The 22756-nt window shown below is 40.8% G+C and overlaps 1 protein-coding gene and 1 long non-coding RNA gene across 21 annotated transcripts in view; one reads left to right on the forward strand and one right to left on the reverse strand.

Moving 5' to 3' along the window:
* Positions 1–552: 552 nt before the first annotated feature.
* Positions 553–5846, reverse strand: LOC135340101 (uncharacterized). The gene is made up of 2 exons (XR_010396199.1): positions 1037–5846; positions 553–984 (listed from the first exon to the last, which is right to left on the reverse strand). It is a non-coding gene; the product is annotated as an uncharacterized LOC135340101 (long non-coding RNA).
* A 7461-nt stretch (positions 5847–13307) lies between these two features.
* Positions 13308–22756, forward strand: part of LOC135340103 (HEAT repeat-containing protein 6-like) — a 70020-nt gene continuing 60571 nt past the window's right edge. For 19 of the 20 annotated variants that reach the window (XR_010396202.1, XR_010396203.1, XR_010396204.1 and 16 more), the window contains exons 1-7: positions 13308–13480; positions 14082–14192; positions 14676–14813; positions 15000–15209; positions 15503–16006; positions 16161–16277; positions 16546–16622. Coding sequence is in view for 5 of the 20 variants with exons in the window: in XM_064536419.1 (XP_064392489.1) it covers positions 13331–13480; positions 14082–14192; positions 14676–14813; positions 15000–15209; positions 15503–16006; positions 16161–16277; positions 16546–16622 (1307 nt within the window). In the remaining 15 variants the exon portion in view is untranslated. Of the gene's footprint in view, positions 13481–14081; positions 14193–14675; positions 14814–14999; positions 15210–15502; positions 16007–16160; positions 16278–16545; positions 16623–18765; positions 18968–22756 lie in introns of those variants that run through there. The other variant, XM_064536420.1, reaches the window with a different exon arrangement.

The following is a 22756-nucleotide window of genomic DNA, read 5'->3' on the forward strand; positions in this document are numbered from 1 at the left end:
ATTCAAGAGCTTCCACAACTGAAGATGTGAGATGTGGAATGCTTCTTCAGAGATATGGTGGGCACATTTTACACTTCACACCGTCAAGTAAAATTGGAGGAAAGTTCTCCCAAATGAATGGATCCCTCGTTGCCATCAATTATTACAGTTTTATCAAATGCCTTCATTTGATGTACGTGCGAATATATACTACAATGTGCCAGTTGATCATCCTTCTCCTCCCTCACAAGTTACTGCAATATAACTGACCACAACTATTTATAAATTGGACATAGATAACATGAGCATTATATTCATGGCTAACAGCTATAATTATATGATGCATGTTAGTGCTGTACTTGGTCGAACTTCAATAGAAATGTACAACAAAAAATGACATGAGCGGTGAACAATGCTATTAGAACATGATTGTTTATAGTCGTGCGAGTGTTATACAATTAAATTAATGCATTAAATTAAATTAACACATATTTGACCCACTTGAATGTTACAACAGTAATGTCATTCCTCATAAGGAATGACATTACTGTTGTAACATTCAAGTGGGTCAAATATGTCATACCGTATGGGCCCAGGTTTTTTTTGCTAACATAGCAACGAAAGGTGTATGGCCATCAAATTAATGTTGAAGTACACATTGATTAAGTACTGTTGTCGCCTAACCTAATTTTGCGTTGATCGATTTCCAATGACTCTGCGTCTGAATAGTCCGGGGTTTCGTTGGCCGAAAACAAACAGCAATTCCCCTCACTATTATTACCGTCTTGTCTTGTGGATGTAGCACCTGCCACTTCCAAATAACAAACACCTTGCCGTCTTTAATTCTCAATCCATCGACATTGACCACATTGGCAAACTCAGGTGTGAATACTAATGAGGAAGAATGCTCGAGCTCATCAAAATCTTCATTTCTTGTCGTATCTTGAACTGGTTTGGCAACAACAAGATCATTTTAGAGTTGAATGAGCGTCACATGCACATTAACTGTGTGAACGAGAATGGATTATTAAAACGTAACACAGAGAATAAAACTAACTTGTGCGTTTAGCCTAGCTGCTTTGCGACCACTTTCAGTCAAGTATTGAGCTGCTCCTTCCCACAGTCGAACACAGGGCGGATGAGATTTTGGCCAGGCTTCTCAATAGCTGGCCTTTGTTGCATGTAGCATGCATGTACGGTCCACTTTATACGTATATACATTGTAAAAGGAGGCCTCAGGCTCTTCTGCTGTGGTACATGCATGGTCCTGATATAACTTCTCATAGTTGATGGCTTCTTATAGCTGGTTGTTTTGGAGTGTTCCCTGACATGATTCTATTGATGGCAAGCTCTTTGCTCCAGGCTGTCTTGCATGATGTCTTTCAGCTTGTTGGTTAGTCTCACGAATCAGCCGCCCTTCCTAGGTCTCTCACTTAGGAAGGGCGGCTAGTTTACGAGACTGGCATGCAATTAACACAACGGTAATTAGAGACCTAATGAGCAAAGGTTAAGTGCTTCGCGCCTCCTCTGGTACTTCCTCATTATACTCCCACTGAGCTATTTCAGCTCCACCCATAGTGCCACGCCCCATATATGGGCAAGATGGGCGTTTATTGACAAAGGCCACAATCGTTAATTAACTCACGGCCAACGGGTTATAGTAGTCCTTTGGTTTGTTTGTTAACCCAAGGCTGTGCTGCGGCCAGCGGGATGGTAGTCCGTTGGTTTGTTTGTGACATTTGAGCCTGCTCACCTGCTTACCACTGTGCTTACAGCATGGATGCCTCCACACAACAAGTTGTTAGCTTATATGCCTCGAGGTGTAGCCGCACGAGGAACACGGTAAAGCTGACTGTTTGTGTGTGCATGTGCGCGTGTGTTCTAGCTGTGACTGCTCAACGGTTGCAATGCGACTAAAACTAGCTCTATAGGCTTCTAGCCATGTTCTTTGGATTTTGATTCGTGGATTTTCCAACCGTACTGTGAACCAGCTGCCCTCTAAAATATAGATTCACGATTAGGCCGCTCTTCTTTTAGAGGACGGCTGATTTATGAGACTAGCAGAAGCACAGTAGACGCTACCAGAGTAGGTCCGACAGGCGCAGTGCAGCTCAAGTAATTAGCCTCAGCAAAAACATACGACGTGGGCAGATAATTATTTCTCAATCAAATACTAATTGCTTGAGCTGCACCACGCCTGTCGTACCTTCTCTGAGACACTACGGCTGAGACAGGGGGGGTCGGACATGCAAGGGTGAACAAGATTGCGTGACAGCCATAATTATTGATACTGGTATCTACGATAGCAGCTAGCTAGGTAGCAGCTTGTTAGTGCTTTTGAAAGACTTTCTCATGGCAGAGTTCGAGTTTGTGCAGGTGAAAATAATTTTTTATGACAAACTAAAGGTTGTTGAATTAGCTGAGGCTAATAAACGCCTCTCTCGAACAGTGACCTCTCTCAAATTTTAGCCTCCTCTGCCAGTAAATCATTTAATAGTGTGCATGTGTGTATACTAAAAAAAATAGCATGCGCAAATCGAGGCATAATAATAATTATTGAAAACCAATACCCTATAAAATTATTGGTATGTAAATAAACAAGGCCATGCAAAGTTAATTTGTAGTTTTTCAGGCTCTCGCTCTTGGAATTTGGTAGCTTTCCAATATCATGTGGCCCCCCAAAAACACGAACTTGCGTATGTTTTTTAAGTCATGAATATAATTATGACTATTTAAATTTATACACTTTCGCTTTTTGAAATTGAGGGTGTTGAATATCATTGTCATTTTATCATTGTTGCCTCATTCCGCTTGCTATTTTAGCCTGAGAAACTACAAATTGACTTTTGCATGGACTATAATTATAAGTACATGTCCCTTCATAGTTTAATTCTGCATGTATACCGTGAAGCTATGTATAGGCTTGGGCACATGCAGTAAGTGTGTATATAGGCTACTAAAAACGTACAGTTCTTTTATGCTCACTATGAATTATATCCCCATAACCCACCACACTCCATCCTCAGTTATGTCAAGGGTTTAAAGCCCCTGGCCCGAATTAAAGCTTTCACTATAAACAGCAGCACTGTACATAAGGTATATGTCCAATGGCATGCATGCAGTATATGTTTATGCATGTTGTTGATATTTTTGTTGCTAAAAGAACACTTTACTGTTTATTAAATAATCTAAGCATGTATCTACTTTTACTAGTACTATAGTGTACTCCGCTAACAGCAGTTAATGTAATCAAGTGGTTGGTGGTAACAACGGTGTGTATTCGCTTGGGTCACTGATACGATGTGGAAGGGCTTCGTTATCTGTAGACGATCCTGTCGGGTGTGCAACTCGTCTTCGGCAGCAGAAGCTAAAACCACATTGGCTTGTGAAGGCAGATATCATCCATGAAATAAACAATATTATGTACAGTATTAGTATACCTATAACGATAATCACCGCAAAAATCCATCCAATATTCTTTAATACCTCACGGTAATTGTACCAAGATAACCCCATTGCCAATACTAGTGAAAGAAAAGAATCGAAATAGTTGTAACGATCCTTCTTGTATGGTCGTAGGCCAAGGATAATAGCAGGTGTAATAATGAATATCATTTGGTACACAATAAGGTGGTATGCCTGAGCACCAAAGGCTATGAATATTATTCTCAGCAGTAGGTAGACTCCAGCAAACCATCGACAGTCCCTAGTACCAGGTGTTGTGCCATTCTTGAAATAGCCCTGTGTGATGTTTGCTAGCTCGTGAATTAGAACACATTTGATTTTGCAGGAAAAGAGGCATCTCTGAAAGAAACAATTCTGGTAAAATAGCAAAAACACTGCCGGTAGAAGTACCATGGTAACAGTGAGGATTGATGCTAGTATAGCAAGTGGAATGTATGTGCCCACATTGAAATCAGCTGCGAAGAAGAGAGTGTATGTTACATTTCCGTATTTGTCGTATAAAGGTATTGGCTTAAACAGGCTAATTGAAATTGAACAAAACTTGGTGTAGGATAGTAAGAAGAAGGTTGCAAATGCATTTACTACAGGACCTTTTAGTTCCCAGCGTCTTCGAAACCTTGCTAAGCACTTGTGAAATGGCCTCCAGCAAATCACAATTATCTCGCATCCTCTGTCGTGGAGTGAAATGAGCAAGTAGATAGCCAAAGTGAAAGCGATTGGATACAGAGCTTCTAGGTACTCCAATGCTACGACTGTGAGTGTGCTCATGTGCTCACTGATGCAAAATGAAGGAATTAGGAACATGAAGAAGTCCAAATTAAATAGCCCCACAAAATCAGCGGAAAACTTATAAAAGGAATAAGAGTAGGTATATCCGCTTATATTAAATGGGTAATTACTACACATTGTCACGTTTAGCACCTGAGCCATCAAAACGAAGCTATTCAGAACTGGAGAGGCAAAATTTATTCGGAACACAATAACAATCACACAGATCAAAGTCAATGGTACTGTAAGCCTGACAAAGAAGAGTAACCATCCTAAAGGTTGTGGCATGCATTCCTTACACTCTTTATAGTAAGAGAAGACGGCCGGTCCCAGCTGGTTGGCAGCGACTACAGAGCAGTCCTGTGCGATTGAGAGGACCACACATCTCCTCATCTAGCTTTGATACATCAGAGGGTACATCCATGAATTTTGATAGTTGACTTTTCGTGTTGTATGGGCAGGCTCCAAAATGCTCTGTGTCATTGTTGTAAGTTAAGCAGAAACCATCTAATATTTTTATCTTGTTTGTCACATTCGAGCACTGCAATATAGTATTGATCTGTTGTCCACACTCACACTTGTTTGCTTGGCGTACAAACCATGTTGGGCATGCTTGACTTGACACTAGAACTACCTGTAGTACAATCAAAATCACTCCAAGTATTGTCATCTTCAAAGCTTAACTATAAAAAAGGATTCTGTTTTTTTTAAAGCAACTACATGCAGCTGCTTGCTGAAGCATGCAAACACTAAAAGTGTCAATAATTACAAAAGCACTGATTATATTGAAACCTAATACTGAATTATTTCTATCGTACTGTTAGTTTATTCTGTTTTCTAGTGTTTTTTTTAAAGCAACTACATGCAGCTGCTTGCTGAAGCATGCAAACACTAAAAGTGTCAATAATTACAAAAGCACTGATTATATTGAAACCTAATACTCTATCGTACTGTTAGTTTATTGTTAGTATAAGATCCGGTGTTTTTATTTGATCTCTTTTTAGAACCAACACTATGAACATACTGGTATGCAAAAATACACAAACACCAAGTATTCAGTGAAACCTACAGTATTCTATGATTATACGGGTGTAGGCATGCACACATGCAGCCGTACCGGGTATATTTCGGGTATAAACTTTCGCAGAAGGACCGTTAGAAAGGTTTTCTACTCGTGGAATAGCAGCCTTCTGCAGCATGCGGTATTAAATTAGTGGGTATAAGTGTTCATGATACATGCTTAATCAGCGAAAACCGCGAATATTTATGCCCTCGAAATGTACACGCAATATACGGTACAGTAAGTGTATTTATATTGGAAACCTTTACACCAAGGGTGTATAATTATAGAAAAGAGGGCATGCAACTCGCCGTCATAGTATCGAAATTCTTCATAGGTGTCTATTTAGCTACGTGATTGACCTTTGACCCTCGATCAGAGAGCCAAAATGTTGTACAGAGCATAAATTATAGCTAGCTAGCTAGAGAGTGATGATTATTATTATAAAATTTTTGTTTATGCTGAATTCTTGATACATTCATGTGCCTCCCCAGAAGCCATTAGCTGCTATATCTTGGAGGTAGGGCCGCTCTCAGACCCTTCCTATACTTTCATGGTGGTGATGCAGATGCTCTTCAGTTCTTAAGTAGAGTATATACAGACTATTCAATTGACTTGTTACACATCTGTTATGTAATCGTATTTTAAGTAGCTGTATGAAACTTACCAGTTACTTCATACCTCCTTGACTGTTGCAATGGTATGGCTCTAATTTGGCAAGCAAACGCCTCCTGACAAGAGGCGATGGTCGTGCTCTGAGCCGCTAGTACGTACTTCCTCACTATGCTCCCACTGAGTTTGAAACTTGATGACGTAGTCTTCTCTGTCTATAACTCATCGCTGGAAGTCCTGGACTCACTAGCATGATCCATAGCTAGCTACACTAGATTCCGAAATACAGAAATAATAATTATGAAATACTCTGTAAACTGCAAAAAGTTCGTGTCACTCTTATTATCTAGTACTCCATGAATATCATTCGAATTTCGATGAGTGGGTAGATGCTGAGTTGCATGCCCTCTCCAGCCTTTTGTGGTCGGTATACCCATTGTAAGGGACTTACTAAATTTTCAAGCTATAAATATTTAAAGCTGGTGTTACAAATAGACTACTACATGCATGTGTATGACTAGCCTCGATCCCAGGCCGCACTTCCTCGAATGGTGAAAGAGGCTAGTGTATGACCTGTGACTTATTAATTATGTAGTATAGGATTGTGCAGGATGATTCTATATAGTAATTTAGTAAGATTTGACAAGTCGATTCGTCATTTTGTGTATTAAAAGTAGGACTAGAATTATCTGTGTTGTTGTTGCTGGAAAAATCAAATCAAAGTTGGTACTGCTAAAAGTCCACTTGAGTATAATTACTACCTCACTCACTGTCAAGATCGAGAGTGTATATATATAGTTCCCTCACTAACAAAGCTATAGAGACAGTCTATTACCCCATTCACTTCACCCCCCCCCCCCCACACATGCACACAGACCACAACCGTCTCAAGCATTCACCCCATACTCAGTTACCCTGGGCAACATAGTGCAGGAGCTTCATCGCAGCCTCCTGCTTGTCATGGCAACAGAGAGTCAGCATAATACACTGACGTGCACAGGTTGTCCATATACATTGGCGCCTATCACCAGCTGTCCGAAGGCTATGTGATGAGAGTCACAGCAGCGGCAATCAAACGTTATACTCTACACAGAGGTGCGTTATACAACTGATTGTACAATATAGTCTGCATGTATGATGTTATGGTGCAAAACGAGATCTAGAAAAGGGAGAGTACTGACCAAATCTCTAAACGAGAGGTTGGTCACAATCGTTAATTAGTATCATTAACTCACGGCCAGCGGGTTATAGTAGTCCTTTGGTTTGTTTGTTAACCTGAGGCTGTGCTGCGGTCAGCGAGATGGTAGTCCGTTGGTTTGTTTGTGACATTTGAGCCTGCTCACCTGCTTAGCACTGTACTTACAGCATGGATGCCTCCACACAACAAGTTGTTAGTTTTTATGCCTCGAGGCGTAGCCCCACGAGGGATACGGTAAAGCTGAATGTTTGTGTGTGTGTCTGTCTGTTCTAGCTGTAACTGCTCAACGGTTGCAATACGACTAAAACTAGCTCTATAGGCTTCTAGCCACATTCTCTGGATTTTGATTCGTGGATTTGCCAACCATGTCAGAAACATAGTCTCGTGAACCAGCTGCCCTCTAAAACATAAACATAGACTCACGATTAGGTGGCTGATTTATGAGACTAGCAGAAGCACAGTAGACGCTACCAGAGGAGGTCCGACAGGCACAGTGCAGCTCAAGCAATAGCCTCAGCAAAAACATACGATGTGGGCGGGGCGTGGGCGGATAATTATTTGACTAATTGCTTGAGCTGCACCGCGCCTGTCGTACCTTCTCTGAGAGGCTACGGCTAAGACAGGGGGTGTCGGACAAAGGTGAATAAGATTGCGTGGCAGCCATATTGATACTGGTATCTACGATTACAGCTAGCTAGGTAGCAGCTTGTTAGTGCTTTTGAAAGACTTTCTCATGGCAGAGTTCGAGTTTGTGCAGGTGAAAATATCTTTTGATGACAAACTAAAGGTTGTCGAATTAGCTGAGACTAATAAACGCCTCTCTCGAACAGTGACCTCTCTCAAATTTAGCCTCCTCTGCCAGTAAATTTATCACTTCATTTAATAGTGCATGTGTATATACTATAGTGGGATGCAAGAGTTACATTTGATGACTACTCAGTCAAATTCAGTTGAAATGTGATAGTTTCCTAGTTATTATACTATAATAATATTGTATAGATCAATGCTCTCACCATAAACATCCACTGCATGTACATGTAAATTGTAAGCATAAATGCAGTGCATGCAGTCGTTCATATTTTTGTGTTTAAATATCCTGTGTGTTTATCATAATTATGAAGTTTTTTTCTACATGTGCTACGTGTGTTCTGCAAACAGCTAAAAAATGTTATCAAGTGGTTGGTGGTAACAACGGTGCATATTCCTTTGGGTCGCTGATTCGATGTGGAAGAGTTTCATTATCTGTAGATGATCCTGTCAGGTGTGTAACTTGTCTTCTGCGGCAGCAGCTGAAATCATGGCTAGTGAGGGCAGATATCAGTAATGAAATGAACAATATAACGTACAGTATTACTATTCCTAAAACGTTAATCCATAAAAAAATCCGTCCAATATTCTGGAATGCCTCACGATCATTATATAAAGATAACCCTATCGCAAACACTAGTAGAAGAAAAGCATCAAAATAGTTGTAACGGTCTTTCTTGTACGGTCGTAGGCCAAGGATGATAGCAGGTGTAATAATTAAAATAATTTGGTACACAATAAGGTGGTACGCCTGTGCACCAATGGCTATGAATATTATTCTCAGCAGTAGGTAGACTCCAGCAAACCATCGACAGTCCCTAGTACCAGGTGTTGTGCCGTTCTTGAAATAGCCCTGTGTGATGTTTGCTAGCTCGTGAATTAGAACACATTTGATTTTGCAGGAAAAAAGACATCTCTGAAAGAAACGATTTTGATAGAATAGCAGAAATACTGCTGGTAGGAATACCATGGTAACACTGATGATTGATGAGAGTATAGCGAGTGGAATATATGTGCCCAAATTGAAATCAGCTGCGAAGAAGAGAGTGTATGTAAAATGTCCGTGTTTGTTATATAAAGGTACTGTTTTTAAGAGGCTTAAAGAAATCGAGCAAAACCTGCTGTAGGATAGTAAAAAGAAGGTTGTAAATGCATTCACTACAGGACCATTTAGTTCCCAGCGTCTCCGAAACCTTGCTAAGCACTTGTGAAATGGCCTCCAGCAAATTACAATTATCTTGCATCCTCTGTCGTGGAGTGAAATGAACAAGTAGACAACCAAAGTGAAAGTGATTGGATATAGAGCTTCTAGGTACTCCAATGCTACGACTGTAAGTGTGCTCATGTGCTTACTGATGCAAAATGAAGGAATTAGAAACATAAAGAAGTCCAAATTGAATAGCCCCACAAAATCAGCGGCAAATTTATAAAAGGAATAAGAGGGTGTATATCCGTTTATATCAAATGGATAATTTCTACACAATATCGTGTTTATAACCTGAGCCATCAAAACAAAGCTATTCAGAACTGGAGAGGCGATATTTATCCGGAACACAATAACAATAATACAGAACAAAGTCAATGGTACTGTAAGCCTGACAAAGAAGAGTAACCATCCTAAAGGTTGTGGCATGCATTCCTTACACTCTTTGTAGTAAGAGAAGACAGCTGGTCCCAGTCCAGGTTGGCAGTTACTACAGAGCAGTCCTGTGCGATTGAGAGGACCACACATCTCCTCATCTAGCTTTGATACATCAGAGGGTACGTCCATGAATTTTGATAGTCGACTATTTGTGTTGTATGGGCAGCGTCCAAGATGCTCTGTGTCATTATTGTAAGTTAGGCAGAATCCATCTATTAGTTTTATCTTGTTTGTCACATTCGAGCACTGCAATATAGTATTGATCGGTTGTCCACACTCACACTTGTTTGCTTGGCGTACAAACCATGTTGGGCATGCTTGGCTGGACGCTAGAACTACTTGTAGTACTATCACAAGTACTCCAAGTATCGTCATCTCCATACTTAACAACAGTACGTAGCTCATCAATAATGCAATGTTTAGGAGTGACACACTTACTTTATCTTATTTCAGAGCAGTGGCCCTGAATGCAATTGAATGTTGTTGTACAGTACTTCGTTTAGATTGCAGTTGAGCAATCAATATTGTGAATGACGCTAACTCATGTGTGATAACTATTGTGATAATTATAGTGTTGTTTTTTCTGGTGCATGGGATTTTTCAATAGTGATTGATGAATTTGCAATCAAAAGAATCTTGTTGAGGGCCCCACAAAACCATTAATTAATTTTACCAGGAACACAAAACACGTGGACTGCACAGTGGTGAAACTGGATGGAGAAACAACAAGAGCTTGAGACGTTTATAAACCATGCTTGAGGATGCCATAGAACTTTAATACCTGTACACCCCTTTGAGAACCACATACAGATTTTAGCGAGGGGGGCGCTCCCAAACATGGGAGAAACTTATACGCTTACGACATGCCTTGATTTGGGAAACTTTGTGTGTTAATTGTCTGCTGCAAGCACTCCAAATATATTGTCTTCTCCAGACCTAAGAGTGGCTCGCTCATCGATTAATGTTTGGGAGTGGTACACAGAACTAAATAACAATCACCATCACGTACTCCAAGTATCGTCATCTTCAAACTTAACACAATGTTTCATTCATCATATACAATTGAAAGTGACGAACTCATGAGCTACAGATTTCAAATAAAACAACATTGCAACTGCTGCAGCAGCTGATGAAACAAATTGAAAACAAATGCTAAATGATCAAAAACTCTATTAATGCATGCATGCTGTTAGTTAATTGATGTTCTAGCCTATAACATCACAGTGACTGTATATGCATCACAGTGTACATTATAAACATTGCTAACACTTGTATCACACTTCTATGACACACATCATGTAGTGTACAGCCTCGGCTACACGCCAAACATCTCAGGGGTACTCAAACCTTGAAAGTGCTGAAAACAAAGCAAAGGGCACGACCCCTTCAAACCCCAGTTAAGTGGGGCTTTTGCTCCCCCTTTAAGAACCCTACATACAGATTTTAGCGAGGGGGCGCTCCCAAACATGGTTATACGCTTTCGATATACCTCAATTTGGGAAACTTTGTGTGTTGTCTGTGACATTTCTAGAGAAGGGCATCGTGTATGGCGCACATGCAACGGCAGGTAAAGGGCTACCTAACTTTGGAGCTGTGAGCAGGACCAGGGGGAACATATACCTTTCAGCATTTCAGCTAAAAAACCTACAGTCTTAACTTCTTTTTAGCTTTTGTATCCTGGCTTTCCTCTGCTGCACGGTTGCTATCAGACGTTAATGGTTGCCAATGGATAGTTGCACACAATTTTCATAATTCACGTGCACTCGGGATGTATTGCGATAACTTAATCCTCATGCGCGTATTCGATACATTCCTTGTGTCCGTGATATAATAATTATAGTTTGACTGTTTGGAGGTGTCTATAGAATTATAAGCCCAAAGGAACTGCTTTGAGTATCTCGAGAGTAGCGAGAGTATAGTCTACTACGATCGGGAGTGCCTGCATAGGGGCTTCTAAATCATACGGAAACTGACAAAACAGTGTACTAGTATAGTGCATGCGCGTGCGCAAACCTAGCCTCGGTCCCAGGCCGATTTTTTTTTAATAGAACAAAGTTGAAAAATACCTAGTAGGCGACCTAGCGTTCAATTGGAGACGGATCGGCCTGGGGTCAAGGGCTAGCGCAAACCTTGCCTTGCATGAGGCTTGACTACAATGATCATTTTACCACCTCCGAGGCACTTTTCCCATATTATTCACCCCCTTTCCACACACCTAATTGCGACTTCAAGCAATCACACCATAGATAGTAGAGAAGAGGGATTGGAAACGGAAGTACCCTCGAAGTACAATCCATGTTTCCCCGCAGTTTTAATGAAGGCTTCTAACGTGGGAGTATAAACATGAGAATTGTTTTGCCGTCTATAAAAAGTTCCACAAGCATCAGTTCTGCTGCTAAACATAAACTTCATAAAATATTTGTGGACATTTGGGACACAGCACACTACTTAGTGACAGAACCTTAGCTATATCATGCTAGACTAACACAAGTATGAAAAATCGCTCTGTATTATATATAATTAGTCTAGCTACTTCACGATGATCAACATTCATTTCCAAATGATATTTACCATCAGGGGGCATTTGTTTAAGTGTTGGAGGGGTCTCTGAGACGCATGCATTATAGACTCCATAAGTTTCCCGGGAAACTTATTATAAAGTTCCCGGATTAGAGACGAAACACGGATTACTTTCGAGCTACTACGAAGACTTTATTGTAGAAGCATCACATGAACCGCTTTCGTTGCCAATCCCTTTCTCTTCTATCTATGATCACACTGTACTAACTCGCCTCTGGCGGCATAGGAGCTTCATCGCAGCCTTCTCACACAGAGTAATAATTATACACTTTATTGCATATCTAATTAAGTAAAGGTGGTTTAATTTGAATACATGCAAAGTTTAACTTTTATAATACACTCTATTGGCGCTTACCTGGGATCACTACCTGTTACGTTATATGCACCATCGTTACAAAATGGCTCTTGGAAGATGTGCTCCTACGAAAATCTGTTAGGCAGAACTACGATAGCCTATTTCTTTGAGTTTAAGATAATTATGTGTATATGTGTGAAGGGTGGTCAGTAATATAATTATTATAATCAATGTTGCATGGTTATACAGTAATTATATATTTTATAGCTACATTGAGAGCCTGTAATTTGTGTTCTGATTTTCCAACCTTATTGATGCATGTTTATATAGGTACACATTCTGTGATCGGTCGAAATCTAGACTATAGAAGTATCACTCCAATTTACTTGCTATAGGAATTTAATTGTTAGCTAGGAGTGTATGAAGTTTGTATTGCAGCTGCAATGATCTTATTCCCCCTACAGGCAACAACACATGTCATAGTAACCTTCTTCTCCTCCTAGAAGATGCATAACACCCGTCATGCAAGATACCAACCCCACTGAGTCACTGTTCCCGCACTGGTTCGTTGCTGATTCAAGGGAGGGCTATCACATGACCTACTAGTGGTTTATCAGTCCATATGTCACGCCTGACATCCTCTGACATTTTAAAAACATACATTTTTCAGTAGACGTCTATGTACATTAATTTTGTACATAATTATGGGGTGTGTTTTTTGCTCCACTGTAAAATGATTAACTCCTTGAGGGTCATGCATGCTTGTGTGCTGATCGATAAAGTGTCCACAGTCACACATTAATTTACATGTGGGGGCGGTTGAGGCACTGATTTTATGAATGGGTAAGGAGCTATATTTAGGAAAGTGATTAATTGACATTGGTGTAGTGAGAGGAGTGCCACACCTACCTACATGTATCCAGCATGGCTGCAAGAAATGCAGACACATGGAGGAGGAAAGCCAGTGAGCTGGGCAAGCTGCTGAAGGATGGAGGAGAGGAAGAGAAGAGAATGTCAGAAGCTCTGGGCTACCTCAGCTCCCTCATGTATCCATTGGAAGGCCTCACCACAGAGGTGAATTCGATCACTGATTGATTGTCAATTTACGTGTATCAACATCTTGCACTCATGTACCGTATTAGTACAGCACCGCTCTATTAATATTAGCAACCTCGAAATTTTGAGCACCATCTAGAATTAATTTTTGTGTGTGTTTTAATTAATAGCTACGATATTGTAGCTACGAGATGAACCTTCAATATCATGGCCGGCCACAGGCTGGGAAATGCACTCTCTGGAACATTTCCTGTAGATATATAATTATTGTCTAATACTATCCTTATAGTGGAGGGCAACCAGTCAAGAGCATGTTTACAGAGCGAGACTCTTTATACTTAGCAAATTCTGGGTCGTTGCTAATTAATACCACACCCATTTTTAGGAAGTGTCCCAAAGCCCAAAGTCACCACGCAGCATTCTAATTGAAGCACCAAATTCCAATTCTAAATGAGCACCAACTTTTTTTTCACGGGAATACTTATTACCCTGAAGTTTTACCTGTGAGTATTCATTCTCACAATAAATCTTCCCCTATAGTTATTACTAGGCTATGACCAGTGTTAGGTCTAGCTCAGTAATTAAAGGTATTCATGTATTTATGAATTGCTCTTCACAGGTGATAGAGGTTCTGCTGAGGCAGTTTGCAGAGGGAAGGTGTGCTGAACTGAGTAGTGAGTGCACTGTCATGCTGGGACGACTCGTATCAAACCTCATCACCTATCAGAAGGTAAAACAGGCATGCAAATAATTTTTGTTCAAGAAAAAGTTGAAGCTGCTTGTTTTCTTGCTTTTGTTGAATTTTGGTTTTTTTCCTCCCTTAAATTGGTCAAACGCCATAGCCAAAGTTCGTCAGTGGGGAGTTTTTGTGAAGTCTATCTAGATTCCAACCTAGGTTCGAACTCATAATTATCAACAACACCATTACAACTGGACCATGTTACGTGTTACTATAACATTTTGTGGCTTATGGGCACTGAAAAAGCGAAAGCATCACTAGAGGAGAGGGTATTCACATAGAGGCTTAAGATCAGTTCATAATTATACGTCACTGTTTGGTTTGTTATTCCTACCTTCTCTACATGCCTCAAATCATGCCACAAGAAAATTATTTTTTTCTCCATTCCTTGCTGCCTTGAATTGAGGCTACTGTAGCTCCCTTCCTACTGCAATCCACACGTTTAATAAAACCAATATCTCTCTCCCTTCTCAGGCGTCCCTCTCGTCTTCGACCCAAGAGGGTCTTCTTTCTGTGTTCCTGTCACGACTCACCTCAGTGAGACCCCCCACAGAGCTGCTCTACGCCTGTGCTGCACTCGCTCAGGCCGGTACCACACACTGTCAATCACAGGTCTGTAATAATTATACTAACTAACTGAAACTCTAGTGACTTGAACTCTGACGAATTCAATCCTTCCCACATACCTTTAATTGGTCCGCCAATATTATTTTATGTTTTTGTGTTTATTCCTAGCATGTAGGAGATTTCTTAAGACCCTCATGATTTCCTACTTTACACTTTTGTTTTGTTTTACAGGATGTTAAAACGCTCCTTGAATCGTCAGGGACTGTGGTTAACATGGCAACAACGGGTTCCGTCGATGTGCAGAGGGCAGCCCTGAACTACATTAGCACCTTGTGTCAGGACAAGGATTTCAAGGGTGTCTCTACTCCCCAACTGTTGGAGCTCCTCCTCTCAGCATTTCTCTCCCCTACAAAAGAGACTGACACACTGCTGCAGATAAAGGTATGCATGCTTGTACCTCAGTGTTGATTTTGATTGGCTAGACATTTTTAGTCCGTTCTGAAAATATAACCAATACCGGCGAAAGATCTCAAAACAGTACCTACATGTAGCTAAGAATGTGCACTTTGATCTAGCCAAAGTAAAGTATTGTTAATCTATTCTATTTAAATTGGCAAAACATCATGTGTTGTGTGTTTGCAATCTGTGAGATACGCCATCCTCTTACAAATGTACTTCGTCTGACGTACTGTTACAATAACAGTAGTCATAACGACACCCCCCCTCTCCTCCAGTTGGTTTTCTCCCAACTCAAGTGTCTCCAGGCACTCCTCTCTCGCTCCCCCGTCCTCCAGTCCTCTCCCCACCTCACTAATCTCCTAGCCGTCCTCAGGGCAGCCATGACACTCGGTCTCCCCGGACAACCACACACTCTTCAGGCGGCCCTCCCGTTGGCGCTACCTGTCGTTCAATCCCCTAAAATTGTCACACCACCACCACCCTCCCCAAAACAGAGGCCACAAATAATCGCTGGACCTCAGCCGAGGAGGAGGCAAAAACGAGCCAAAGATCAGAAACATACGAATAAAATTGGACGTAGTCATGAGTCTAGTGATGGAGAAGCCTCGTTGGGTGATCACGTGAAACTCCGCCCTTCTGTTAGTTTTGGTGGCCGTGGCTGTTCGTGGTCCAGTTCCGAGAGTGACGTATCGGACAGTGAGCCAGCTCCTAGTCAGATCAAGGTAGTGCACGGCAAGATTCGACACCTGGCCTTCTCGTGTCTCACTGCTGTCTTCAAGGTGAGTATTGTATACATTTCTGTTTCGGTCTCGTCAAATCTCCTAATAGTATTGAAATTTCTCAATCCTGAACTTGTATTAATTACGTACAAGAACCCAAATGTGGCCTATACAAAACGTAAATTTTATGTCCACTTCTCATTGCTGTGTATAGAGTTTGGACACTCACACTAAGTTCTCGTTTGGGCTGACGTTCCTCCCTGATGGACCACGCCCCCCAAACTCACCCCCCTCTCTAATGACATGCGTCCTCAAAGACCCACTGCCTAAGGTGAGATATCTACTGCCTTGCCAAATGTATACCTAACAGTATCTCACTAGACGGTTATTGAAATGGGAGGCGATTAACTATAACTTGTATGTGAACATGTTGGCTTGTGTCTATACATCATTTTTTCAATACCTGTTTCGTAGTTTGTGCAATAAAAATTGTCAATCTGGAATCTCCGTACCTTCAGTATTACACTGTATAGTTTTGTAGCGAAAATACGTTGTTTGTGTATTTATTTTCATAACGAATGCTCTCCACACCCGTTTAGTGTCGAGGTGGAGCTCTGTCAGTTTTGTTCACATTGCTGGAGGGGTCAAAGGTCTACCTCGCTCCAGCAGATGACAGGTGTGTGCAGCTCTCCCTATATATGATTAGCCCATGCATGCATGTATGTACATGTAGCCACTGTTGAAATGGCGATGCTTTTTCTTCTAGTGTTACTGGCTTTAACTACATGTACATGTAGGATTGGCACCATTTTGGTACCTTAATTTTAGCATTTTGCAGTAGTAATAAATGTTATGAGTGCTATTAATCCCTTATTGCACAAATAATATACTAATCATTATGCCTTGGTGTGCATGTCAGGCCTTCATACAGAATCAAATTCAGGGGGGCTAAAGTCACATTTCAGAAAAATTGGGGACAAGCAGGGTATTTACAGGATTTTAAAGGCAATAAAGGCATGCGGAGTCTGTCGCCGGCTAGGGGAACCCAGGGGCAGCATGGCCACTTGGAAAATTGTTGTTAATTAGGTAGTCTTGGTGAATTCTGGTGGGTTTTGGGGTTGCCTTTGCATATATACACTCAGTCATACAACTGGTACCTGAATGCACATTTTAGGGGGAATTTGAGCCTATCCTCCCGGCCTGTATGACACCCTGGGCCAAGCCAGATATACGTGTGCCTGACATCTAGGGTTTTATGAAGTACAGTATTGTAGAATGAAAGTTTTGCACCGATAACACAATATTGTAATTAAAAATTCATCGGCAACAGTTTGAGCTATGAGTCAGCTTATAATTATAGATGTGTCTATTCCCGTGGCTACTGCATCGTTATAGAGCAAATCTTTTCCCAAACGACAAAACACAGCAACCTGAGCAAATGAAAATCGCTTTGGAATCGCTCCCTTTATTTATACAAAATAATAGTGAATTGTGAACAGAAAGAGTAGAAGTTCATCCTGTGATTACTTTTGTAATAATTATTGTGGTAGAGTATTAAGACAAGATCTCTGTTTGGTTGATGTGTCACAGGCCATAACAAAATGTATTATTGGCCTAAAATAATAGTAATCCCATGTGGGGCGAACCTGTAGTCTGTTGGCCCCCCCCCCTCCTATATTTAGCCCTGCATGCATATGCCCAGCAGTATATGATACAGTACGTAGTTGTGTTAAGTTACCGCTCTATAACTGTCCAACGGTTGCAATTTGAGCACAAGCAAGAGTTTTGGTACTAGCTTGTTTTCTTTTTTCTTGGATTGATTTGATAATTCTCTTAGTTTTACTTTCGTTGAAGGTCGTTTTAGGTTCTTCAATTATTGCACAAAAACTTTTCTCTGCACCAGATCACTATAGCTACCAAAACAAGCAGCAATCATGCAATAGACGTTTTCATCTTTTTTATCAACAGTCATGGTCAATTAATTATCACTCTTTTGCACTGTACTGCATTTCGTGTACGTCTTTTTTGGTTAGACGTACCTACCGTATAGCGGGCAATTTTCGGGGGACAAAATATTTGTGGTTCAGCAATATTGAGACATTTCGTGGGTAATATTTTTGTGGTGGGAGCTTGCACTGCAGGTAAAGGTAGGCAAGGTCGCTTCATTCGTGGGTAAATATTCGTGGTCAAAACCACGAATATTTTGTCCCACAAAAATTATTACGGTAATTTACACTGAGGTATCACAGCGTCTATGGTGATATTCTAGCGTTATTCAGAAGCAACTGCAGAATTGTCAAGGGAGTATAGTTGACTTGACAATGTGCAATTGCTATTCCTGATTTTATTGCTATGAATAGCACCTTTGTCGTAGGTCATAATTATGGATTTAACAAGTGTTGCAAGCTGTGCTGTGCTAATCTCTCGATCGCCATGTTATGCTTTCGCTCACAAGTATTAGAGTGTTATGACGGCATCCAGCTATGACGTCACACGGTAATTACCAGCTTAGCACATTCCATCGCTGTGGTATCCTGACTTTACAATATTTAATATGATTATTATGTGTTGTTATTATATAGTTATCCTTAGTTATGTAATCTCTTACCCTTTGTTATGTAATCCAGAGAATATTTTGGATTGTTTATTTTGTGATTCACTTTCGGTTTGAACTGGTTTTCTTCAGTCTCTGTATGCTCTCTTGTTTTGATCAGTGTTTTGGAATCGTGTGTTGATCTATAGTATAATCCTAGCTACAGCTAAAGTGTATCAGTCTATCTGTCTATAGCTATAGATCACTACAATCGCTTATGCAACAGGTCTATTTTGACAGAGAGGAGGGGTGGCGCTGTACCGTTTGCTTGGAGGGAGGGACTGGCTGCTTATAATTATTCTGTCCAGGCTGGGCAATTGCGCAAGACTTTGAGTGTGGACAGGGCCCTGGTGTGGACAAGCTATTTTCCTAGTTGTCTTCTTGTCAATATAGTGTTGCTATGTGCATGGTAGTCATGCAAGCTTATATAGGCTGGATGCATATTATAGCAGCCAATCAGCCAACCTGATGGGACATATATATCAGTCGGGGTTTATGATAGTAAACCTGAACATATTATATACTTATAATTATATATAATTATATATTATTAATTATACTTAATTAACTATTGATTTATAAGCGTTTATGATGAGGTTCTCTGCAGTTTTATTAACGTTTTCAGCTGTGGCCGTTATTCGAAAACAATTAATACGTTGTCATTGACAGTGGACAATTCTACAGGTAATTGCACGCTGTCAATGACGACGTGCAATTACTGGACCGGATTTGATACGGGATTAATTGCTGTACAAACTCCGGTTACAAATATCACATCATACGATTATCATATAAGTATAATTATAATCATGCATTTACATGTCTTTGTGTGTTCCGCTAACAGCAGTTAATGTATAATCATGTGGTTGGTAACAACGGTGCATATTCGCTTGGGTCACTGATACGATGTGGAAGGGTTTCGTTATCTGTAGACGATCCTGTCTGGTGTGTAACTCGTCTTCGGTGGCAGCAGCTATAACCACACCGACTAGTGAGGGAAGATTTCATCCATGAAATGAACATTACGATGTACAGCACTAGTATAAATGTAACAATAATAAAGACAAAAAACCATGGGCTATTCCTAAATGCCTCGTGGTAAATGTACCAAGCTGACCCCATTGCAAACAGTACTAGGAGAAAAGCATCAAAATAGTTGTAACGGTCTTTCTTGTATGGTCGTAGGCCAAGGATGATAGCAGGTGTAATAATGAAGATCATTTGGTACACAATAAAGTGGTACGTCTGTGCACCAAAGGCTATGAATATTATTCTCAGCAGTAGGTAGACTCCAGCAAACCATCGACAGTCCCTAGTACCAGGTGTTGTGCCGTTCTTGAAATAGCCCTGTGTGATGTTTGCTAGCTCGTGAATTAGAACACATTTGATTTTGCAGGAAAAGAGATATCTCTGAAAGAAACGGTTCTGGTAAAATAGCAGAAACACTGCCGGTAAGAGTACCATGGTAACAGTGATGATTGATGAGAGTATAGCAAGTGGAACGTAGGTGCCTACGTTGAAATCAGCTGCATAGTAGAGAGTGTATGTTACATTTTCGTATTTATCATATAAAGATACTGGCTTTAAGAGGCTTAAAGAAATCGAGCAAAACCTGCTGTAGGATAGTAAAAAAAAGCTTGCAAATGCATTCACTACAGAACCTTTTAGTTCCCAGCGTCTCCGAAACCTTGCTAAGCACTTGTGAAATGGCCTCCAGCAAAGTACAATTATCTTGCATCCTCTGTCGTGGAGTGAAATGAGCAAATAGACAGCCAAAGTGAAAGTGATTGGATATAGAGCTGCTAGGTACTCCAATGCTACGACTGTAAGTGTGCTCATGTGTTCACTGATGCAAAATGAAGGAATTAGAAACATAAAGAAGTCCAAATTGAATAGCCCCACAAAATCAGCGGCAAATTTATAACTGGAATAAGAGTGGGTATATCCATTTATATCAAATGGGTCATTTCTAAACAATATCGTGTTTAGCAATTGAGCAATCAAAACAAAACTGTACAGAACTGGGGAGGCAAAATTTATCCTGAACACAATGACAATAACACAAATCAAAGTCAATGGTACTGTAAGCCTGACAAAGAAGAGTAACCATCCTAAAGGCTGTGGCATGCATTCCTTACACTGTTTGTAGTAAGAGAAGACGGTTGGTCCCAGCCCTGGTTGGCAGTGACTACAGAGCAGTCCTGTGCGATTGAGAGGACCATGCACACATCTCCTCGTCTAACTTTGATACATCAGAGGGTACGTCCATGAATTTTGATAGTCGACTTTTTGTGTTGTATGGGCACGGACCAAAATGTTCTGTATCATTGTTGTAGGTTATGCAGAAACCGTCTAATATTTCTATCTTTTTTGTCACATTCGAGCACTGCAATATAGTATTGATCTGTTGTCCGCACTCACACTTGTTTGTTTGGCGTATAAACCATGTTGGGCATGCTTGACTGGACACTAGAACTACCTGTAGTACGATCACAATCACTCCAAGTATCGTCATCTTCAAATTCTAAACTATAGAGGTCTGTATACTCATCAACTATTGTTCTGAGTAGGAATATTATGAACTGAAACGTGTTTGGTATCTTTTTACAACTTCTGATACTAAAAACCAACACTAAAAAGTATCGGTATGCACGAACTCGGTCTAAGCATAAACACGGCACTGCATGTAGCTCTTCTTTATCCTCATTTCTCCCGCATAGCCCTAGTTATATTGATTCTGAAATTATGCTTTCACTATAAACACTGCATGTACATGTATGTTCCTGCAGTGCATGCATGTTGTTGATATATTTATATTTAAAAAGAAACCCTGCGAGTGTGTTTATAATCAAACATAGTTTATAATCAAACATAGTAAGCTTATATCCCGTTGCTATGTTGTTGCCAAGTGCAATATGAAGCATATTGCACTGCTGAAAAGTCATATTGCACTGCTGAAAAGTCATATTGCACTGACCACAAAACGCCCCTCTGGCATAATTAAATTAAATATTTTATCATGAGAAATAACAAGTATCAAAGTAAGTCCAGCCATGCAGGAATGTTCAGCACTGCTGGAGTTTCTTCTTTACAACCATGCAGGTTTTTAAATCGTCCCAGGCTCATTTTGTGAAGATTCTGTGTTCCTAGACCTAGTCCTCCACTTTGATGCACGGTCAATTCTGGCTTCACCATAATATAGCACTAGAAGCGGCTCTTTTTGCAGGGGGCTTGAGCTGTTTTGCAGCAGTGTAGAGGCGAACTTCTTTGGCTTGGTTGTGATCCCGAGGATAGTGGAGGGGGCTGTTCGAGCAGCAGTTACACTGAGTAGTATAGTGGGGTGGGGCTGTTTCTTCGCAGCAGTAAATGGGGTGGGGCTGTTTCTTTCCAGCAGTAGCGGGGTGGGGCTGTTTTGCAGCACCAGAAGTGGGGTGGGGCTGTTTTGCAGTGGTTTCAGCGTTGGAACTCCAACAATTTTGTGTCAAGCCATTCGTCGGTCATGCCAATCTTATACGCTGCATATACTGGCGTCTAGGAGGAGAGAGAAGAGATGGAGCTGTGTCTAGAGTTGTCTTTGTCATCTTTTTGTGCAGTTTATATTGTGTTACTAAGACAGTGTTATGTTGCTATGCCCTTGGGATATAAACTAGTTATTACACGTGCACTCGGGATGCATGGAATATATTGCACTCAGCCCTCGGGGCTGGCGCCCTCGTGCTTCAGTGCAATATATTCCATACATCCCTTGTGCCCGTGTTATAACTATAACTTATATACCGTATAGAGGGTAATTTTCGTGGGGCAAAATATTCGTGGTTTTCGTGGTTGAAGATCTGACCACGAAATATTTTACCCACGAATGAAGCGACCTTGCTTACCTTTACCTGCAGTGCAAGCTCCAACCACGAAAATATTACCCACAAAATGTCTCAATATTGCTGAACCACGAATATTTTGTCTCCCGAAATTACCTGCTATACAGTAGTCTCTATGTTATAGTTAAACAATGGCCTCGAGTGGTATATTTGATTTACACGCGAGAGTAATCTGATAAACCACGAGGCGCAGCCGAGTTGGTTTATCTGATTACTCGAGCGTGTAAAGCAAATATACCACGAGAGGCCATAGTTTAACTGGCTTGTACTATGTTTACAGCGGTTTTCAGAGTTCTTGCATCTCCCATGTCTAGAGCGGAAGTCACTTGTCACGTGATATTC

The sequence above is a fragment of the Halichondria panicea genome, chromosome 8, assembly GCF_963675165.1.
Source record: "Halichondria panicea chromosome 8, odHalPani1.1, whole genome shotgun sequence".
NCBI lineage: Eukaryota > Metazoa > Porifera > Demospongiae > Suberitida > Halichondriidae > Halichondria > Halichondria panicea.